The following is a 20,721-nucleotide window of genomic DNA, read 5'->3' on the forward strand; positions in this document are numbered from 1 at the left end:
AGATCTACAGGTGGAGCTAATTTGCCTGTGATTCTCTGTGGAGACCTGGAAAATGTGCACTGATGGGGGTACTTGAGAACCAGGGTTGGGAACCACTGTTCTAGTTAATCACTTTCCGGAGAGCCTTCATCTATAAAAGTACCCTCTGATCTTCTCCTTGGTGCTTGTTCAACAATAAATTTCATTTGCTCGTATTACCACAATTTCGGCTTGTAAGTCCCGGCTCCTGAACGTTGAAATTCCCGGACTTGATTGTTCTCCTTCACCACCACTGTTGGCATATTTGCGATCTTCTTCCGAACCCACTGTCAGCACTGTCATGGGCTCTACTGTAATTAACCAATTTCTCGTATGCCTGATTCCTTTTGACCTTATTATGATAGTCCCTGTGATCGGTCCTCCAGAGGCAGTCGTTTTCCTTATATATTTCAATAAAACAAGACCAAAATTTGTGGCCCATTGCTCCTGGCATTTCTGAAAAATATAATGAATGTTTTATTTATTTTTTAAACTGGAAGGCTATTACTCCCTGGAAAATACGATGCACTGGAAAGGTAAATATGACGAACAATGTCCAATATTACCAATAAAAAAATACCTTTATCAGAATGATGAAGAATTGACAAAATAGTTAAGGGGGTGGCCCTTGGCAATTGGCTCACTGCTAACACCAACTAGAAAAGAAAGATAAAAAAAGCATTATTATATGCTAGTACAATATTAATTACACTGCACCACATGCTACTCCACCAGTACAATAACATGACAACGCAATCTGCACCGCCATTACATTAATAACAGCATACCACAGTGTACTCCGCCATAACATTAGTAACAATATGACACCACAGTCTGCTCCGCCAGTACAATAATAATATGACACCAGAGTCTGCTCCGCCAGTACAATAACATGACACAGCAACCTGCACTGCCATTACATTAATAACAACATGACACCGCAATCTGCTACACCTGTATAATAGTATTAACATGACACAACAGGCTAGTCACCCTGCATAACAACTTGAAACGACCGGCTACTCTCCTTGTATCATATCACCCCCCACTGCACATCATCACCCCCCACCACTGAACATGAATGCACATGATCACCCCCCCTGCACATCACCCCCCACCCCTGCACATGATCCATCACCCACCACCACTGAACATGCCTGCACATGATCACCCTCCCTCTACACATCATTACCCCCTCTGCACATGATCCCCCCTGGTGCCTGCTCCAAGCACCTGCAAAGCAAAAAAAGACATTAAAAGTACTTACAAAACAGTAGGGACACGATGCTCCGGATCTCCACACTGCTCCTCGTCACATGCAGCTTCTGTCTTGGTAGCCTCTGGAGTTTTGACTGACAGGGGGGGCATGAAGTTGTATCGCATTGCAAAAACGTACCATGCAATGCGATTTCACTACGCCTACGTACGTATGCTAAATATATACTCTTTCATCCATCCTGGTGACATGGCTAACCTTGGGATGTAGGAGGGTCCGCAGGAGCCAAGGCACCTATGCTAACATTTTTGGACGCAGGCTCCTCCCTTCTGCATCCCATCATGCTTCAGTTTGTTTTAGGTGCCCACAGGAGTGGGCACTATGCTGATCCGCTGCTCTGCCATTTTCCTTTGGAGTTTTAACAGATTAGTTAGGTTTTTATTAACTGATTTAGTTAGTGCATGTTTTCCCAGTGTGATACTTCTGACAGAAGTTACACACACTAAGAGCGCAGCAGAGGCTGACGAAGAGCGTCCTGTCAGCTCTCTGTGTGCAGGGGGACGCTGTCTGCTCTCCCTGCACAGAGCTTAACCTCTTAGCAGAAGAGGTTAGCCTGGGCCCTGGGGGTGTGCTAAACCGGCTCCTTACTTAGAAGGGGATCATGGGGGACGGACCTCCCGCGATGGCAGCCACCATCTTGGAAGGGTTTATAGACTGAAATCCCATTAGGGAGGTGAAGTCTATTACAGGTGTCCAGCGCGGTGGTCCCGGAGAAAAGGGGAGGCACTGGAGGTGAGGAGAAACAGTTGTGGGAGCGGCTTAAGGGGGAAAGGCGCCAAAAAGGCTACCCTACCCCGCTGAAGCAGAGACTTGGTCTCTTCCTGCTCTGTTTGCGGGCGCCATTGTCTCCATATGCAGAGCTGAAACAAGATCTCATACAGTGACAGTGCAGTTTATCCTGGACAGCGCTTCCCCCGCCGATCGCTGAGATCTCTCGCAGCAGAAAGCAGACAGATAAGTACACGGTTACATACTCTGTGCTTTGCCTAACATTGTGCACCGTGTGTTAATCATGACTGAGGGATGTAATGATGCTGCCATGGAGTGCGGGCCATGTTGCTTGACTGCAGATTTTGCAGGGTTTAATTAACATGTGAACAGATGGATCAAGGGTATTTGTGCCCTTCATGTGAGTCTGTGCCCAATGGAGCGCAAGCCTAGAGGTCTGAGCAATCTGAACCTGCGTGGGCTGCTGCGTTAGGGAGGTCTATGAATGTCTTGGTGGAGGCTTTGATCAGGCAGAGGGATAACTTTGTGAAGTCTCCTGACCATATTTAGGGTGGGGCAGCCTTTAAGGACCCCATGGACAAAAAAGTGGAGGGATGCCTTAAAGAAGTTTTTGAAGGATTGGGTTTTACACTCCCACCCAAAACTCAGATGTGCAGCTGAGTACGTTACTGAGGCCGGGGAAGAGGGCACAAAAATGGCGTCAAAGGTATCCGCCACATGAGTGTCTGCAAGGAGAGCTCTTTGGCTAAAGGCTTGGGAAGCAGACAGTGAATCAAAAAAGATGCTTAAGTCTTTGGCCCTTAAAGGAGAGTTGCTTTTTGGGTCAGAGCTTGAGTCCATTATAAAGCAAGCTATAGGGGGAAGGGGGAAGTATTTTCCTTCCCACTTCATCTAAAGCTTCAGGTTCAAAGTTTGGAGTTTCTGAGCCTTCTTTTCGCTCGTACTTTTGGGGTGGAGTGTCCTATAGAGGACAGGCAGGAAGAGGTAGATTTCCAAATTTAGGTTTGGAGCCTTTAACAAGAAGAAGGTGTCTAAAGGAGAGGATAAATCCTCTGCATGACGGGGCAGAGACTCCCCGTTCTGGCTCAGGGTGGGGGGTCGCCTCCTTCAGTTTCGGGACAGGTAGAAAAATGTCACCATGGACCCTTGGGTATATTCCATTGTTTCCAAGGAATATTAGATACATTTCAGGGACTTTCCCCCAAGAAGATTTCTTCCTACTCCTTTACCAAGGGAAGCCCGTATGCGGACTGCCCTCTTCGGGTCAGCATTGTCTCTCAGAGAGAAAGGAGTTGTGGTCCCGGTTCCTCAGGAGAAACAAAAGAAAGGATTTTATTCAATTATTTTCTTGGTCCCCAAACCAGACTGGTCCTTCAGGCCCATTCTAAATTTGAAATCTTTAAATCAACATCTCTGGGTGGATCATTTCCGCATGGAATCCCTGCGCTCAGTGTTATGCAGCATAGAGCAGGGAGAATATCTAGCATCAGTAGATATTCAGGATGCTTATCTGCATTTACCCATATGCAAAGAGCATCAGTCTTTACTTCGCTTTGCAATAGGGGAGACTCATTTGCAGTTTCAAGCCCTACCCTTTGGTCTGGCTATGGCCCCAAGGGTCTTTACAAAGGTGATGGCGGTCATGGCAGTGTCCCTCAGACTGAGAGGCATAGTAATTATCCCCTACCTAGACGACCTGTTGTTCAAGGTGGAGTCGGAGAACAAGCTTCAGGAACACCAGAACATAGCGACACAGTTTTTACAGGACATGGGGTAGGTTCTAAATCTGCCCAAGTCTCATTTGTTTCCCACGCAGAGACTTCAGTTTCTGGAGGTGATTTTGGACACCCACCTTCACCGGGTGTTTCTGCCAGAGTCCAAGGCATGGGGCATCAGTCAGCTGGTGTTGATGATCTTACAAGTCCCAAGTCCAACCGTTTGGCAGGGAGTGAAGCTTCTCTGCAAAATGGTGGCAACTTTCGAGACGATCCTGTTTGCCAGGTTTCATTCGAGGATTTTTCAATGGAACATCCTGTCATGTTGGTCAGGGAATGCGAAGACTATGAAACAGGAATGCTTGTCTCTGTCTCAAGAGACAAAAGAATCCTTGATCTGGTGGACGGACACAGAGACGTTGTAGTTGGGGCATTCCCTTCGCTCCTGGGAGTGGTTGGTGATCACGACCAATGCCAGCCTTAGGGGCTGGGAGGCGGTGGTTCTTCATCGTCAACTGCAGGGCCTGTGGTCCAGTCACAAATCCAAACTGGCGATAAATCTTTTGGAGCTTCGGGCGGTTTGGAAGACCCTTCAGCATGCGGAGGATCTTTTCAAAGGATCGCCTGTGCGGGTACAGTCGGACAATGCCACGGCTTTGGCTTACCTGAATCAGGGCAGGACTCGCAGCAGGATGGCGATGCAAGAAGTCTGCTGGACGGGGAATGGCCTTTACACCAGGAGATTATCCTGGAGATTGTGTGTCGTTGGGGGCTCCCAGAAGTGGATTTAATGGCATCCAGGAACAACTGTCAGGTTCCGAGGTTTTGTTCTTGGAATGTCGAAATACCACGACCTCCTGGGCCAGACCAGTGCAATCAGAATGGCTTGCACCTGCTGAGAATACACTCTTTAAAGTACCCGTGGTATCATAGGAATCGGGAGAAATATGTAGACCAGGTGGAAGTGCCATGGAACCATCATGGCATTCACCACCCAAGCGAATGGGTCCCTGGTTTTGTTCTCGGACCAGGGACCCATTCGCTTGGGCGGTGGATGCCATGATGGTTCTGTGGCACTTCCACCTGGTCTACATATTTCCCCCCGATTCCTATGATACCCACGGGTGCTGAAAAGAGTATTCTCAGCAGGTGCAAGCCATTCTGATTGCACTGGACTGGCCCAGGAGGTCATGGTATTCCGACATTCTGAGATGGTCGATAGACTCTTGTCGCCTTCCTCTTCGGCAGGATCTTCTAAGGCAAGGGTCTTTTCTACACCTGGACATAGCTCACCTCCTAATTGAAGAAAAAGGGGTTCTCTGATGCAGTTATCCAGACTATGCTTAGGGCTCGAAAACTGGTGTCTGCTGCAAATTATCATCGGGTCTGGAAAATTTACATCAGGTGGTGTGAGCGTCAGAAGGTACACACTTATAGGTTCAAGGTGTCTAGATTATTGGATTTCCTTCAGGATGGATTTTCAACCGGACTGGGGTTGCAGTCCTTAAAAGTGCAACTTTTGGCTCTATTAATTTTCTTTCAGAAAAGGATAGCCTTGTTACCTGAGGTTCAAACCTTTTTACAGGGCACAACCAGACTTAAACCTCCATATAGGCAGCGGGTGGCGCATTGGGATTTGTTGTTGGTTCTCTCAGTATTGCAGAATCCTCCTCTTGAGCCGTTAAGATCGGCTGACCTTAAATTTGTTTCTTGGAAACTGACTTTTTTGTTAGCCATTGCTTCGGCTAAGCGAGTATCGGAGCTAGAAGCCTTATCCTGCAAATCTCCACATTTAATTTTTCATGAAGATAGGGCTGTGCTGCAAACAGTTCTTAAATTTCTAGCTAAGGTAGTCTCTTCCTTTCATTTAAACCAGGAGATTGTGCTTCCGGTGTTTTCCCCACCTGACGGGGTTAAGAAAAGGGACAAATTAAGGAAATTGGATGTTCGCGCCTTGCGAATATATACGTGGAAAGGGTAAAGGACATTTGCAAAACAGATTTGCTTTTGGTGTTGTATGATGTGCATAAGAGAGGATGGCCTGCATCTAAGCAGACTATCACCAGATAGTTGAGGTCAGTGATTTCCTTTGCTTACACCAAGGTAGGTAGACCTTCGGATAAATGCACATACCACCAGGTCAGTTGCTTCCTCTTGGGCTGTGCGTCAAGAGGCTACAGCAGAACAGTTGTGCAGGGCTGCCACTTGGTCCTCTGTTCATAACTTTACCAAATTTTACAGGTTCCATGAGTTCGCGTCAGAGGACGCTTCATTTGGACGGGCAGTGATGAGAACTGTCAGTCTGATCGTACTCTCCCAAAGGTCCGGCTCGTGAACGTCCCAAGGTTAGCTGTGTCACCAGGATGGACGAAAGAGAAAAGGGTATTTTTACCGTTCAAACCTCTTTCTCCGAGTCCATCCTGGTGACACAGCGATCCCTCCCTTACGCTCAGTAAGTCCTACAGTTCATGTGTGTCATGATATGATTGTGCATATAGGATGTTGGGCATTGTACTGAGTTATGTATCCTAGTGTGCTTTAGAAGTTGAACTGAAGCATGATGGGATGCAGAAGGGAGGAGCCTGGGTCCTAAGACTTCAGCATAGGTGCCTGGGCTCCTGCGGACCCTCCTACATCCCAAGGTTAGCTGTGTCACCAGGATGGACTCAGAGAAAGGGGTTCGAAATAAATAAATAAATAAATATATATATATATATATATATATATATATATCTGGGTTGCGGCCCGGCACTCACCCCTCCTGTTTAACTGCCCGGGTGCCTGTACAGGTGGATCGACGATAGATGAAAGAAAGGACTGGCACTCCTGGGTCTTGTGAGAAAACGTATATTCAGCAAATAACAACCAACGTTTCGGGGCAGATGCCCCTTTGTCAAGGTGTAGGTGATAACATCAGAATAAACAAAGTGAATACCTTAAATAGGGAGGGTGAAGTCGGATGTCAGCACGATGCAGAACGCCCCGTTTGGATGCCGGAAGATGCCGGGATGCGTGAACACGGAAGTGACGTCACTATCAACTTCCGGTGAATGGAGCGCTAGTTGCCGGGTATGTGGAACGCATGCTAGCTGGTTGCCCGGGTGATCCGTTCTATGATCACTACAGTGGCACCTTACATTATGCGTGCAGGCTAAAGGGTGTAATGAGGGACACTGCGTTGTGCTGACCAGCCGACCTATCAAGGAGAATAATAAACAGTGAAAGCAATGTGTTAATACAGCATAAATATAATACAAATATCACATAAAAGTCGTGCATCATTACTGCTTTGTGAGCATATGAAGTGCTACGTGTAAGAGGTTGACACAATGTCGACCTTGTTAATACATGTGGGTAATACGGCAAAGAGCTGCTAGGATGGGGGTACGTGTGTGTGTCAGTGGGAGTATCAAGCCCTGTTATGTGGGCTGGGATATACATTGGACTATAGAAGGCTCCGTGGAGCACTACAATCTATAGAAAGGCATAGGACTATGGATGGCTTAATGGATCAATGTACAGTATGAAAGGTCCAACTGTAATTATGAATGTATAGTAACATGGTTAGGAAAGATTAAAGGGATAGCGAGAATATTAGACGGAGAAGAAGAAAAGCACACATGGGGCATGTTATAATGTCCCTAATGGAATGTGACATGTTCTATGTCGCTTGGTGAATCTCCTGTTAAGGAATCACTGCTGGCAACTGGTCAATAAATATTAGAAAGAGAAAGGGATAGCAAGAATGAAAGACGGAGATGAAAAAAAGCACACATGGGGCATATACTGATGTCCCTGATTTAGAGTATTGTAATTTACACAGTACTCTGTAGTGTGTATTGTGCGGTGGCGCTTAAAAACAGGAAGAAAAAAGGGATAGCGAGGATAATAGCCGGAGAAGAAAAAAAGCACACATAGGGCATTTCATGCCCGCCCATGTGGGGGGAGAGAGAGTACTTGTCCCTCCATGGGTGATACGGTGAACACCTGCTTTACTAGGGGGTGTCCTGCATAGTCAGGCTATATGTCTAAGCGCTATATGGAAAAAAAAAAGGGATAGTAAGAGGTTGAGCCGAAGATGAAAAATAAAGCACACAAGATATGGACTGTTGAGGATCCTCAGTTTTAAATGAACAAGTTATATGGTATCCTATCATTGAGTCCCACAGGTTTGATAGAGTTCAATTTGTGGATCCATCTTGTTTCCAGGCGTAGAAGTGAGTTCCCTCTGTCACCACCTCTGAGGCTCTCCGGAACATGATCTATGATCATGTGTTGTAAGTCCGATAGTTTATGTCCCTCTTGCTTAAAATGCTTGGCCACGGGCTGGTCATTTCCTTTGCCTCTCAGGGCTTGGCTGATCGCGGATCTGTCCTGATGGTTTTGCCCACGTATAAGGATTTGCACGGGCATGTGATTACATACACCACGTGTGTTGTGGTGCATGATAGCACATGTCTGATGGGATATTTTTCTTCAGTTCTTGGATGTATGAACTGAGGTCCCGTTAGCATGTGTGAACAGGTCGTGCACTTATAGCATCCTGGGGCTTTACTGAGGAAATGTCTATCAGACCGGCCTTCAGACTGGAAATCGGTTACGTCGTTATGTACGATGATGTCTCTTATACTCCGACCCTTAGTGAAGCATAGCATAGGTCTTTTTTGATGGAGTCCTGGTAGCCCTCTGTCTGTTTTGACAATGGGCCACAGTGCTCTCGACGCTCTAGGTAGAATTGCACTAGCAGTGTTGAATCTGGTGACAAACGGTAGTACATCTTTTTTGGGGCATACAGTATGGTCTTTGGTTTCAGTAGGTCTGTCCTGTTAAGGGATAGAATTTCCTGCTTCTGTTGGGACAGCGTTTGTTTGTCATATCCCCTGCTTGCAAATCTGGACACAAAATCATCTAGAACTGATGGGAGCTGGGTGTCATCACTGGTGATTCTGGCGGCCCTAATTAACTGTGATTTGGGCAAGGCAGTTTTTAGTGACCTTGGATGGAAGCTGTTAGCCCTCAATAGTGTATTTCTATCGGTGGGCTTCCGATACACCTCTGTACTGAGGGTGTTGTCTTTAATCTTAACCAGGACGTCCAAATAATTGATCTCTGTGGTCGATGAGTTGTGTGTGACCTTTATGGGGGAGGCTGCGCCGTTGATCCTTTGTACTAGTTCTTCCAGACTTCCTTGATCACCTGTCCATATCATGAACAGGTCGTCAATGAATCGGGTGTACATGATAATATGTTGTTTTGCGATGGAGTCATTCAGGATTAGATTCTGTTCTTGCTCGAACATGTAGATGTTCGCGAATGACGGTGAAACGCAGCTGCCCATGGCGCACCCTGACTTTTGGCGATAGAACTTGCCGTTAAAAAGGAAATAATTCCTGGTTAGGGTCAATTGTAATAGTCATGAAGAGCTCTAGATTTAATGAGTCCATGGTATTTGTAATCAGGAACCTACGAGTGGCTTCCAGTCCTTCAATTTGCGGAATGCAGGTATATAGACTGGTGACATCCATTGTCACCAGTAAGGCTCCAGTCGGTATCTGCCGGATTTCACCAAGTCGATTAAGGAAGTCTGTAGTGTCCTTAATGTGCGAAGGTTGCTTAACTATAAGGGGCTGGACTATGCTGTCCAACAGTCGGGAGATGGGTTGAAAGATGGAATTGGCGGCACTAATTATGGGCCTCCCTGGTGGTCTCTGGATTAACTTGTGGATTTTTGGTACCGTAAAGAACACTGGTACCACTGGATGTTCCTGGGTCAGAGTGTTCTTTAGTTTTTCCGAGATTTGTCCGGCTGTTGATGCTTGACACAGTATCATATCCACCTCTTGTTTGTATATGGTCGTTGGATCTCTGGGTAACAACTCATATACCCCCTGGTCAGACAGTTGGCGGATAGCCTCCTCTATGTAGTCTGAAGTGTTCTGGACTACTACCCCACCCCCTTTGTCTGCTGGTCTGAAGACCACGTCCCTATAGCTTCCCAGGTTTTTTAGTGCACTAAGTTCTTCTCTGCTCATGTTGTTATGAGTCGGTATAATGGGTGCATTGTACCTGTTGACTGATTCCTCTAAAAGACGTAGATATGAGGCAATCGATGGATTTGAAGACGGGGGGTCGAAGGTAGATTTACTATGTTTCATGATGAATGAGGCATGGGGATCCGTATTGGAACTGGGTGGAGTGTGCTGGAAATGCTCCTGAAGTCGTAGTTTCCTGCCAAAGCGATAAAGGTCACACTTCCATGTAAAATCATCGTAGTGGGTAGTGGGTACGTGGGATAGGCCCATATTGAGGACCTTCAGCTCAACATCACTAAAATGTCTTTGTGACAGATTGTAGATTAGCGATTCTTCGTTTCTTTTATTCTTGGAGATTCTCGTATTTTGCCTGCCCCTGCGGGTGGTTTTCCTCCTTTTCTGTCCTTGGTGGCGGCGGCAGCCGCCGTTGCCCCTAAAGGGGTTGCTACATCAGGGGTATCGGTATCCCATCAGACATGTGCTATCATGCACCACAACACACGTGGTGTATGTAATCACATGCCCGTGCAAATCCTTATACGTGGGCAAAACCATCAGCCAAGCCCTGAGAGGCAAAGGAAATGACCAGCCCGTGGCCAAGCATTTTAAGCAAGAGGGACATAAACTATCGGACTTACAACACATGATCATAGATCATGTTCCGGAGAGCCTCAGAGGTGGTGACAGAGGGAACTCACTTCTACGCCTGGAAACAAGATGGATCCACAAATTGAACTCTATCAAACCTGTGGGACTCAATGATAGGATACCATATAACTTGTTCATTTAAAACTGAGGATCCTCAACAGTCCATATCTTGTGTGCTTTATTTTTCATCTTCGGCTCAACCTCTTACTATCCCTTTTTTTTTTTTTTCCATATAGCGCTTAGACATATAGCCTGACTATGCAGGACACCCCCTAGTAAAGCAGGTGTTCACCGTATCACCCATGGAGGGACAAGTACTCTCTCTCCCCCCACATGGGCGGGCATGAAATGCCCTATGTGTGCTTTTTTTCTTCTCTGGCTATTATCCTCGCTATCCCTTTTTTCTTCCTGTTTTTAAGCGCCACCGCACAATACACACTACAGAGTACTGTGTAAATTACAATACTCTAAATCAGGGACATCAGTATATGCCCCATGTGTGCTTTTTTTCATCTCCGTCTTTCATTCTTGCTATCCCTTTCTCTTTCTAATATTTATTGACCAGTTGCCAGCAGTGATTCCTTAACAGGAGATTCACCAAGCGACATAGAACATGTCACATTCCATTAGGGACATTATAACATGCCCCATGTGTGCTTTTCTTCTTCTCCGTCTAATATTCTCGCTATCCCTTTAATCTTTCCTAACCATGTTACTATACATTCATAATTACAGTTGGACCTTTCATACTGTACATTGATCCATTAAGCCATCCATAGTCCTATGCCTTTCTATAGATTGTAGTGCTCCACGGAGCCTTCTATAGTCCAATGTATATCCCAGCCCACATAACAGGGCTTGATACTCCCACTGACACACACACGTACCCCCATCCTAGCAGCTCTTTGCCGTATTACCCACATGTATTAACAAGGTCGACATTGCGTCAACCTCTTACACGTAGCACTTCATATGCTCACAAAGCAGTAATGATGCACGACTTTTATGTGATATTTGTATTATATTTATGCTGTATTAACACATTGCTTTCACTGTTTATTATTCTCCTTGATAGGTCGGCTGGTCAGCACAACGCAGTGTCCCTCATTACACCCTTTAGCCTGCACGCATAATGTAAGGTGCCACTGTAGTGATCATAGAACGGATCACCCGGGCAACCAGCTAGCATGCGTTCCACATACCCGGCAACTAGCGCTCCATTCACCGGAAGTTGATAGTGACGTCACTTCCGTGTTCACGCATCCCGGCATCTTCCGGCATCCAAACGGGGCGTTCTGCATCGTGCTGACATCCGACTTCACCCTCCCTATTTAAGGTATTCACTTTGTTTATTCTGATGTTATCACCTACACCTTGACAAAGGGGCATCTGCCCCGAAACGTTGATATATATATATATATATATATATATATATATATATATATATATATATATATATATATATATATATATATATATATATATATATATATATATATATATATGAGATGAACCAGGGGCTTGTGGTGGGGCTCCCAGAAATAAGGCGGCACTCACGGAATTTGGTAAATCAGATCAATGTATTAGAAGTGACACAACCGTGTCATTCGTCTTGTCGACGTTTCAAGGTCACGCAGGACCTTTTCATCAGGACGTGCAGGGGTGCATAAAGTGCTGTGCACCCCTGCACGTCCTGATGAAAAGGTCCTGCGTGACCTTGAAACGTCGACAAGACGAATGACACGGTTGTGTCACTTCTAATACATTGATCTGATTTACCAAATTCCGTGAGTGCCGCCTTATTTCTGGGAGCCCCACCACAAGCCCCTGGTTCATCTCTTCTATATTGATTGCGGAGGAAGGCACCGCGGTGCAATACTCGTTTGTCCGGAGTGCCGAACAAACCCTCGACATATATATATGCAAAATGGCACTCAAGGAGAGAGCAATTACGTGGTGCAGGATCCAGAAAATTGTAGTATATAGCACTTGCCTAACCTGAGGATCAGGACAGGAACAGACCAGCACTCACAAGGTTAATTGAAGACGAAAAAGTGTATTGAAAAATGAAAGCAAAATCAGTCTGCTTAAATGTACTAGTAAAGTGCGCCAGCCCCGCCTGCGGCCGTTTGGCTGGGAGCTGTCAGTCAGGACCTTTCAAACTAGCGCTTCTTTGCCGAGGGTGTCTGGGGGGGCACGTCAACAGGGAATCCCTGTGACGTGGACTGTGATTTACTGTGCTGCCGGGAGCACTTCTCTGCTTCAATCAGTGGCTGCTGGAATGTGCAGTGAGAGGGACAAGTGTTTGATAGAGAAAAGCGGACAACAGAGGAATGTAGTGTGGATAGATGGCAGTGCAGGCGCTGTTGGCAAATAAGACAGTGCATGGTACAATCATATACAGTTCATGCTATAAATATTTCAACACACGGCGGTGTCCAACATAATCAATTTACATGTACACTGAGTCTTGTAGAGATTTACGTCCAGTAGTCTCATAAGTAAATAATAAGCACTATATGGTGCCTAGGGCAATCTTCACACAGGCAGGACCAATCCAATAAATATTTACAATTTCATCTGCTGCACTAGCGTACACATGGCGGCGTACACTAATTGAGTCCAATAAATACAAACAATTTCATCAGTGGTATCTGTGTACACAGGAATATATATTACAGAAATTTGGAGCAGTCTCATCACCGTTGGATCAATGATCTCCAATCCCAAATTTCACATGTAAAATACAAGGCGGTCCGATATGGTGTAGTGCATTTTAATAAAAACAATATAAAACATTCACAGAGTAGAAAGAAGTGCGGCAAAGTGGACTCTCACCCAGCATGTGGTCCACAAAAAATATTGCAGACAAATGAGCAGATGTAAACAGCAATCACAGACGTCCTTGGTTAGGGTTCAAGTCACACGATATCCACACTCCTTCCTCCAAGCCAACGCGTTTCGAACCCAAAGTTTCTTCCTCGAGTCATGCTGACTGTTGGTTACTAGCTGGATTGAAATATTCGGCTTACCAAATTAACATATTGGGGGAAAGTTGTATTTCAGATGGGATGTTGTTATTGGCAGCCAATCAGATACTTTCTATTATCTTCTAGAAGGTGCTAAGTAAATAAGAAGTATATTCTGATTGGTTGCACATAGCAACATCCCATCTGAAATACAACTGGTCCTCTGAATGATGTGAGAAATCTACTGACTACTGTTAAAGTAATATAGAGAGGAAACTAAAAATCCTTTCAAAAAGTGTCTCCTTAGCTGGAACTGCTTACTAGCTGCGAGCTGAATAACATTGCTCCTGGACGCACTCATTTGTGTTTATACAGAGGTAAAAAAAAGTCTTCTTCCCCAAAGGGGTAATAGAGTGTCTGTTCCTTGTCTGTTACAGGTCCGGAAAATGAGCAGGATTACTAGTGATGTTTGGGATCATTTCCATAAGAAGGACAAGAAAGGGATATGCAACTATTGCAAGGCGTCTCTCTCTGTAATATCAGGATCGACAGGCAATTTGAGGAGACACATGAGGTTAAAGCACAAATTGATACCATTACATCGTAAGGGAAATCTGCAGCGTTCGCGTTTACCATCAGTGGATGACCCCAGAGAAAGAACTTCTCATCAAAGTGATTCTACTCCACTCCCAAGTCCTTCTCATGCCAACGTCTCTTCCTTTCCTCCTGAAGAGTGCAACATGGACAACGCCACGTCTCCACTGGCACCGCAGTCTCCTCAGTCATCGATGGATAGATGCGTTGATGCCATTCGACCACTTTCAAAAACTAAGAAACGATCTGTAGATATTCAGGTACTAAAAATGATGTGTCAAGAATATCATCTCTTCTCTCTCGTTGAGAACAAGGAATTTAAGGAATTGTTAATGTTAAATCCAGGTTACAAGCTGCCAAGTAGGAAAATGCTGGCAAACCGTTTACTTCCATCAGTGTATAATGATATATTAGATAAAGTTAAAGTGGCTGCAAATGCTGCTCAAGCTCTTTGTGTTACTTGCGATGGTTGGACGAACATAAATAACGTAAGTTATTATGGTCTTACTGCGCATTATATAGACAGCCAGACTTGTCGTATGCAGTCATGCCTGCTTGGATGTTCAGAGTTTCCTGAGCGGCACACTAGTGCCAATATCGCTACGTGGATGGGCGAAGCGCTAGAGAAATTTTCCATTCGGAACAAGGTGTGCGCTGTTACAGGCAATGACGACAACATTACGGCCGCGGTCACAGAGTTAAATCTTAGACATATTACTTGTTATGCTCATTCTTTAAATTTAGTTGTTCAAGGCGCTATTTCTGGATCAATTAACAATGTTGTGAGTTCAGCAAAAAGAGCTTGTGCGGTTCTTTAAGAAAAGTAGTTTTGCTTTAGCAAAATTAAGAGAGATGCAGATTTCCTTAAATAAAGAGCCGCTAAAGCTGAAAGAAGATGTTCCAACAAGGTGGAACTCAACCTATGATATGTTAGAGAGGGTAGTAAAAATAAGGAACCAATTGTGTCTACAGTTGCGCTGTTAGAAAATAGTAATACTCAAAATACTGATGTACCACGCAATTTCGCTCAAGAGTGGGACATTATGACCCACGCTGTTAAATTGCTAGCGGTTTTTAATGACATTACCAAGGAACAGCAGTGGCTATGAACCGATTGTTTATTCCTGCTACCAGCGTGCCCTGTGAGAGATTTTTTTCTAAAGCAGGGCAGATATGTGCAGAAAAGAAAAGTAGGCTTCTTGGCGAGAAAATAAGCCAAATTTTATTTGTAAACAACAACTTGCATCTGATTTAGAACGAGAAGGTTTTGTAAATGTGATTTTTACTGTGTGTTTTTTTTGTTTATGGCAATAAATGATTGTAAAACTAATTATACGGAATCTGCTGCGCTATATAAGAAACTGTGAAGAAATGTTTATATGCTTCATTATTATCAAATTACCCTCTCATCAATTCCCAGCAACCTGAACAGTATTGATGGCATGAAATGCCTTTTTCTGTGTGAAAATAATGTTGTAGTATTTAAAAAAAAAAAAAAAAGGTGTCAGGGATAAATAGAAAAATAAGTGAAAATATTTGCACTCCTTCCTCCAAGCCAACGTGTTTAGAAACTGAAGTTTCTTCCTCGAGGCATGCTGACTGTTGGTTACTAGCTGAATTGAAACTTTCGGCTTACAAAATTAACACATTGAGGAAATTTACTACGATGAAAGTTGTATTTCAAATGGGATGTTATGGGCAACCAATCAGATACTCTCATCTTCTAGAAAGTGCTAAGTAAATAAGTAGATTCTGATTGGTTGCCAATTGCAACATCCCATATGAAATACGACTGGTCCTCTGAATGACGTGAGAAATCTACTGACTACTGTTAAATTAATATAGAGAGGAAACTAAAAATCCTTAAACAAGTGTCTCCTTAACTGGAACTGCTTACTAGATGCAAGCTGAATAACATTGCTCCTGGATGCAGTCATTTGTGTTCATACAGATGTTAAAAAAAAAAAAATGTCTTCTTCCCCAAAGGGTTAATAGAGTGTCTGTTCCTTGTCTGTTACAGGGCCAGAAAATGAAAAGGCTTTCAAGTGATGTTTGGTATCATTTCCATAAGAACGAGGACAAGAAAGGGATATGCAACTATTGCAAGGCGTCTCTCGCTATAGTGTCAGGATCGACAGGCAATTTGAGGAGACACATGAAGTTAAAGCACAAATTATTGATACCATTACAACGTAAGGGAAATCGGCAGCGTTCGCGTTTACCTTCAGTGGATGACTCCAGACAAAGAACTTCTCATAAAAGCGTCTCTTCGTTTCCTCCTGACGAGTGCAGCGTGGACACCACGTCTCCACTGGCATCATTCTCGACGCCGCAGTCTCCTCAGTCAACGATGGATAGATTTGTTGATGTCAATCGACCACTTTCAGTAACTAAGAAACGGTCTTTAGATATTCAGGTACTAAAAATGATGTGTCAAGAATATCAACCCTTCTCTCTTGTCGAGAACGAGGAATTTAAGAAATTGTTAACGATGTTAAATCCAGGTTACAAGCTGCCAAGTAGGAACATGCTGGAAAACAGTTTGCTTCCATCAGTGTATAATGATATATTAGATAAAGTTAAAGTGGCTGTAAAGTCTGCTCAAGCTCTTTGTGTTACTTGCGATGGTTGGACGAACATAAATAATGTAAGTTATTATAGTCTTACTGCGCATTATATAGACAGCCAGACTTGTCGTACGCAGTCATGCCTGCTTGGATGTTCAGAGTTTCCTGAACAGCACACTAGTGCCAATATCGCTACGTGGATAGGTGAAGCACTAGAGAAATTTTCCATTCGGAACAAGGTGTGTGCTGTAGTTACAGGCAATGACGCCAACATTACGGCTGCAGTCACAGAGTTAAATCTTAGACATATTTCTTGTTATGCTCATTCTTTAAATTTAGTCGTTCAAGGCGCTATTTCTGGATCAATTAACAATGTTGTGAGTTCAGCAAAAGAGCTTGTGCGGTTCTTTAAGAAAAGTAGTTCGGCTTTAGCAAAATTAAGAGAGATGCAGATTTCCTTAAATAAAGACCCGCTAAAGCTGAAAGAAGATGTTCCAACAAGGTGGAACTCAACCTATGATATGTTAGAGAGGGTAGTAAAAAATAAAGAACCAATTGTGTCTACGCTTGCGCTTTTAGAAAATAGTAATACTGAAAATACTGATGTACCACGCAATTTTACTCAGCAAGAGTGGGACGTTATGACCCACGCCGTTAAATTGCTAGCAGTTTTTAATGACATTACCAAGGAAATATCAGCTGAAAGTAATGTTTCATTGTCAAAGACGACAGTGCTGTCTAGAATCATGACCAGAAAGGTTCAAGCGTATATGGACAGCAACCCTGATGTTCCTGAAAGCGTTGTTATGTTAAGCAAGCTTCTTTTAGATGGCTTAATTATGCAGTTTAGCCACAGAGAATCGGTTGAGTTAATTTCACAAACGGTTATTTTAGATCCAAGGTTTAAAAGAGAGGGATTTGGAGATGAACAGAAGTACAAAGCTGCATATAAGTCTCTTATTGGGAGGGTTGAAGCGGCAGTTAAAAACAGTGGCGCAACACCGAGTCTTCAGCCAGCACCACAAGCTAGCACTTCTTCGATTTGGGAAGAATTTGATGAGGCTCTTAGCCATCTGTCTACAAGGCAAGACCCCACAGCAGAAGCTACTGCCGAATTGGACAAATACTTAAATGAACCGTATTTGCCGCGCACAAGTGACCCTTTGCAATGGTGGGAGACAAGGAAATTGACTTATCCGAATGTGTATGCTGTGGCTATGAACCGATTGTTTATTCCTGCTACCAGCGTGCCCTGTGAGAGATTGTTTTTTAAAGCAGGGCAGATATGTACAGAAAAGAGAAGTAGGCTTCCTAGCGAGAAAATAAGCCAAATTTTATTTGTAAACAACAACTTGCATCTGATTTAGAACAAGAAGGTTTTGTAAAATGATTTTTTACTTTTGTGTTTGTTTATGGCAATAAATGATTGTAAAACTAATTATGCTTCATTATAATCAAATTACCCTCTCAAGAATTCCCAGCAACTTGAACAGTATTGACGCCATGAAATGCCCTTTTCTGTGTTAAAATAATTCAACAGTATTTTGTAAAAAGCCATTTTCGTCCGCATATTTATGTAAAGAGTGTACCGGAGCGAGTAGGCGTATTCTGTAAACGCAAAGGGCAGCCATACTAATACACACAGAATCATACTCCACAATCAAAAATAATAAAATATATTTATATGGTTAAATATCGCAACACATAGTATTAAGGATAATACACTTTTCCCCCTGGACATATTTAGTACCTATGTGACCAGTCTCTCACACGCAGTCCTCTGGTTTTTGTTTGAAATGCGCAGCCTATACCATTCATAAGTTATGGACTATATATATATACTACGGCATGTTGTGTATATAGGTTGCCGCGTTTTTTTTACCATTTATCCACTTTTACGTTCGTTATATTGATGACTTATTTTTGGTGTGGACTGGAGGAGTCGACTTGCTGACCGAGTTCATTGATGTACTAAATGCTTTACCTACCACCATCAGGTTGACTCTATCCTATAGTGAAACTACTATCAGTTATCTTGATGTCTGTGTTTTTAAGAAGATGCATAAACTGTCCACAAGGATTTACAGGAAGGACACGGATAAAAACACTTTATTAGTGGCAGACAGTTTCCATCCGTTACCCCTCAAACATGGACTACCGCTCTCACAACTCCTGAGAGTGGTTCGGATCACCTCAGAGGAGGAATTATTACCAGCCCTAAAGGAAATGGGATCGCGTTTTGTGCAAAGAGGATATAACCCTAAAGAAATTGATGAGGCAATTGAATACTGCAACAATCTGCCTAGGGAACAGTCTCTTGTCAAAAAGGACAGAAATGTGACAGCTGAAAGACTCATTTTTTCCTCTACTTTTTCCATCGCCTCTAAACTCATATGTAATACCATCCTTAATATTCTGCCACAGATGCACGTGAAGGAAGTCTCTGATAGTTGTGAGTGGCAACCCTTATGCAAACAGTGGAAGATAGTGAACTCGCTATGTTAAATTCCCCTAGCACACCAGTTGCATGTAAGGATCCAGTGAGGAGGATACAATGGTAATGCTTTAGGTATTTTATTGCTGTACCTTGAGATGATGCACAGATATACCTTGAGGGATGATACATAGAGGTCAAAGCAAAATCCTTTCTGCAGCTCAGGAAAACATGTCTGCTACACATGAGGCTGACACAGGAACTGGAAGTGAGCTTACAGAACAGGAGTAGTCACATGACACATACATATGCTAATTACATTAACTTATAGAGGTAAATATAACATTGGCCAGTAGATGGCAGCAAAGGATAACAAATACATAAGAACTCAATAAATCATATAGCATCCATACAAAATGGTGGATTCAACTTGAGAAACCCTAACTAGGGCAGCACACTCCCCGTCTGAAATCCTAGGATTTCACTTTACCATTTGACATTATGGATTAATGTCCATGATATAATCAACGATGGTTCTGACCTGAAAGACAAAATACACAAATACAAAACACAACAATACTGGAATGTGTATATGGAGTAGTCCAATGGACAAGTCTCTCAAGCATGTATCAAGTGATGAAACAAATTAAACAAAGTTCTTGAAGATTCTTTTAAGCTTGACAGCAAATTACTTGTCAACAGGTAAAAGCAAGACAACCTCAGATATAGGCCTGATGAAAGATTTGCAGTCACCTTGCCTTGAAATGGTCACTCCCACCTTACGAACCTTGCCGTCCTCGCTGGGAAAGACTTTAGAGATGAGTCCCATAGGCCAAGCATTTCTTTCTACTTTCTGGTCCTTCATGAGAACAAGATCTCCTACTTGTAGGTTCGGCTTTACCTGCTGCCATTTTCTTCGTCCTTGAAGAAGAGTAAGGTATTCCCTTTTCCATCTGTTCCAGAAACAGTTGGCGAGATGTTGAACATGTTTCCATTTCTTCTGATATAGGTTACCAGATGTAAGGTTTTCAGGTGGACTAGGAACAGCTCCAAGTTTTTGAGTGAGAAGAGTTGCTGGAGTAAGAATAACAGGGGTCTCTGGATCCGTGGATACAGGAACAAGAGGTCTTGAATTGACAATAGCAGTCACTTCAGCCAAAAATGTGGTTAGAGTCTCATGGGTAAGTCTAGAGAAGTTGGAATTCATAAGCATAGAGTCTAGGATCTTACGAGAGACGCCTATCATCCTTTCCCATGAACCGCCCATATGAGATGCATGAGGAGGGTTGAAGATCCATCTGCAACCATTGTCAGCCAAGTAGTCTTGAACTGGTTTAGAGTTAATTTGTAATTCTCGACAGGCACCTGTGAAGTTGGTTCCACAGTCAGATCTCAACTGCTTAACTGGTCCTCTGATGGCAAGAAATCGTCTTAAAGCATTGATGAAGCTAGAAACGTCCATGGATTCTATTACTTCTATGTGTATAGCACGTACGCTCATGCAAGTAAATAACACTGCCCATCGTTTGCTATCTACATGACCACCTCTGGTCCTACGTGCACTGACCGTCCATGGTCCAAAGACATCCAGACGAACATAGGTAAATGGTGGTTCGGTACTTGTCCTATCAGCTGGCAAATCAGACATCTGCTGTTGTTGCAAATTACCTCTTAATTTGCGACACTGAATACAATTATGAATTATGTGGGCAATCAGTCTTTTTGCTCCTACTATCCAA

At 43.6% G+C, this 20,721-nt stretch overlaps 1 protein-coding gene across 1 annotated transcript in view; it reads left to right on the top strand.

Moving 5' to 3' along the window:
• The window catches only part of LOC146020004 (E3 SUMO-protein ligase ZBED1-like), a 36,767-nt gene extending 18,781 nt beyond the window's left edge, over positions 1-17,986 (top strand). The window contains exons 9-10 of the mRNA XM_083152740.1: positions 13,825-14,241; positions 16,002-17,986. Of these exons, the coding sequence (XP_083008866.1) occupies positions 13,825-14,241; positions 16,002-17,915 (2,331 nt within the window). The 3' untranslated portion in view covers positions 17,916-17,986. The remainder of the gene's footprint in view (positions 1-13,824; positions 14,242-16,001) is intronic.
• The last annotated feature ends 2,735 nt before the right edge of the window (positions 17,987-20,721 follow it).

The sequence above is a fragment of the Crinia signifera genome, chromosome 7, assembly GCF_055691185.1.
Source record: "Crinia signifera chromosome 7, ASM5569118v1, whole genome shotgun sequence".
In the NCBI taxonomy this organism is placed as follows: Eukaryota; Metazoa; Chordata; class Amphibia; order Anura; family Myobatrachidae; genus Crinia; species Crinia signifera.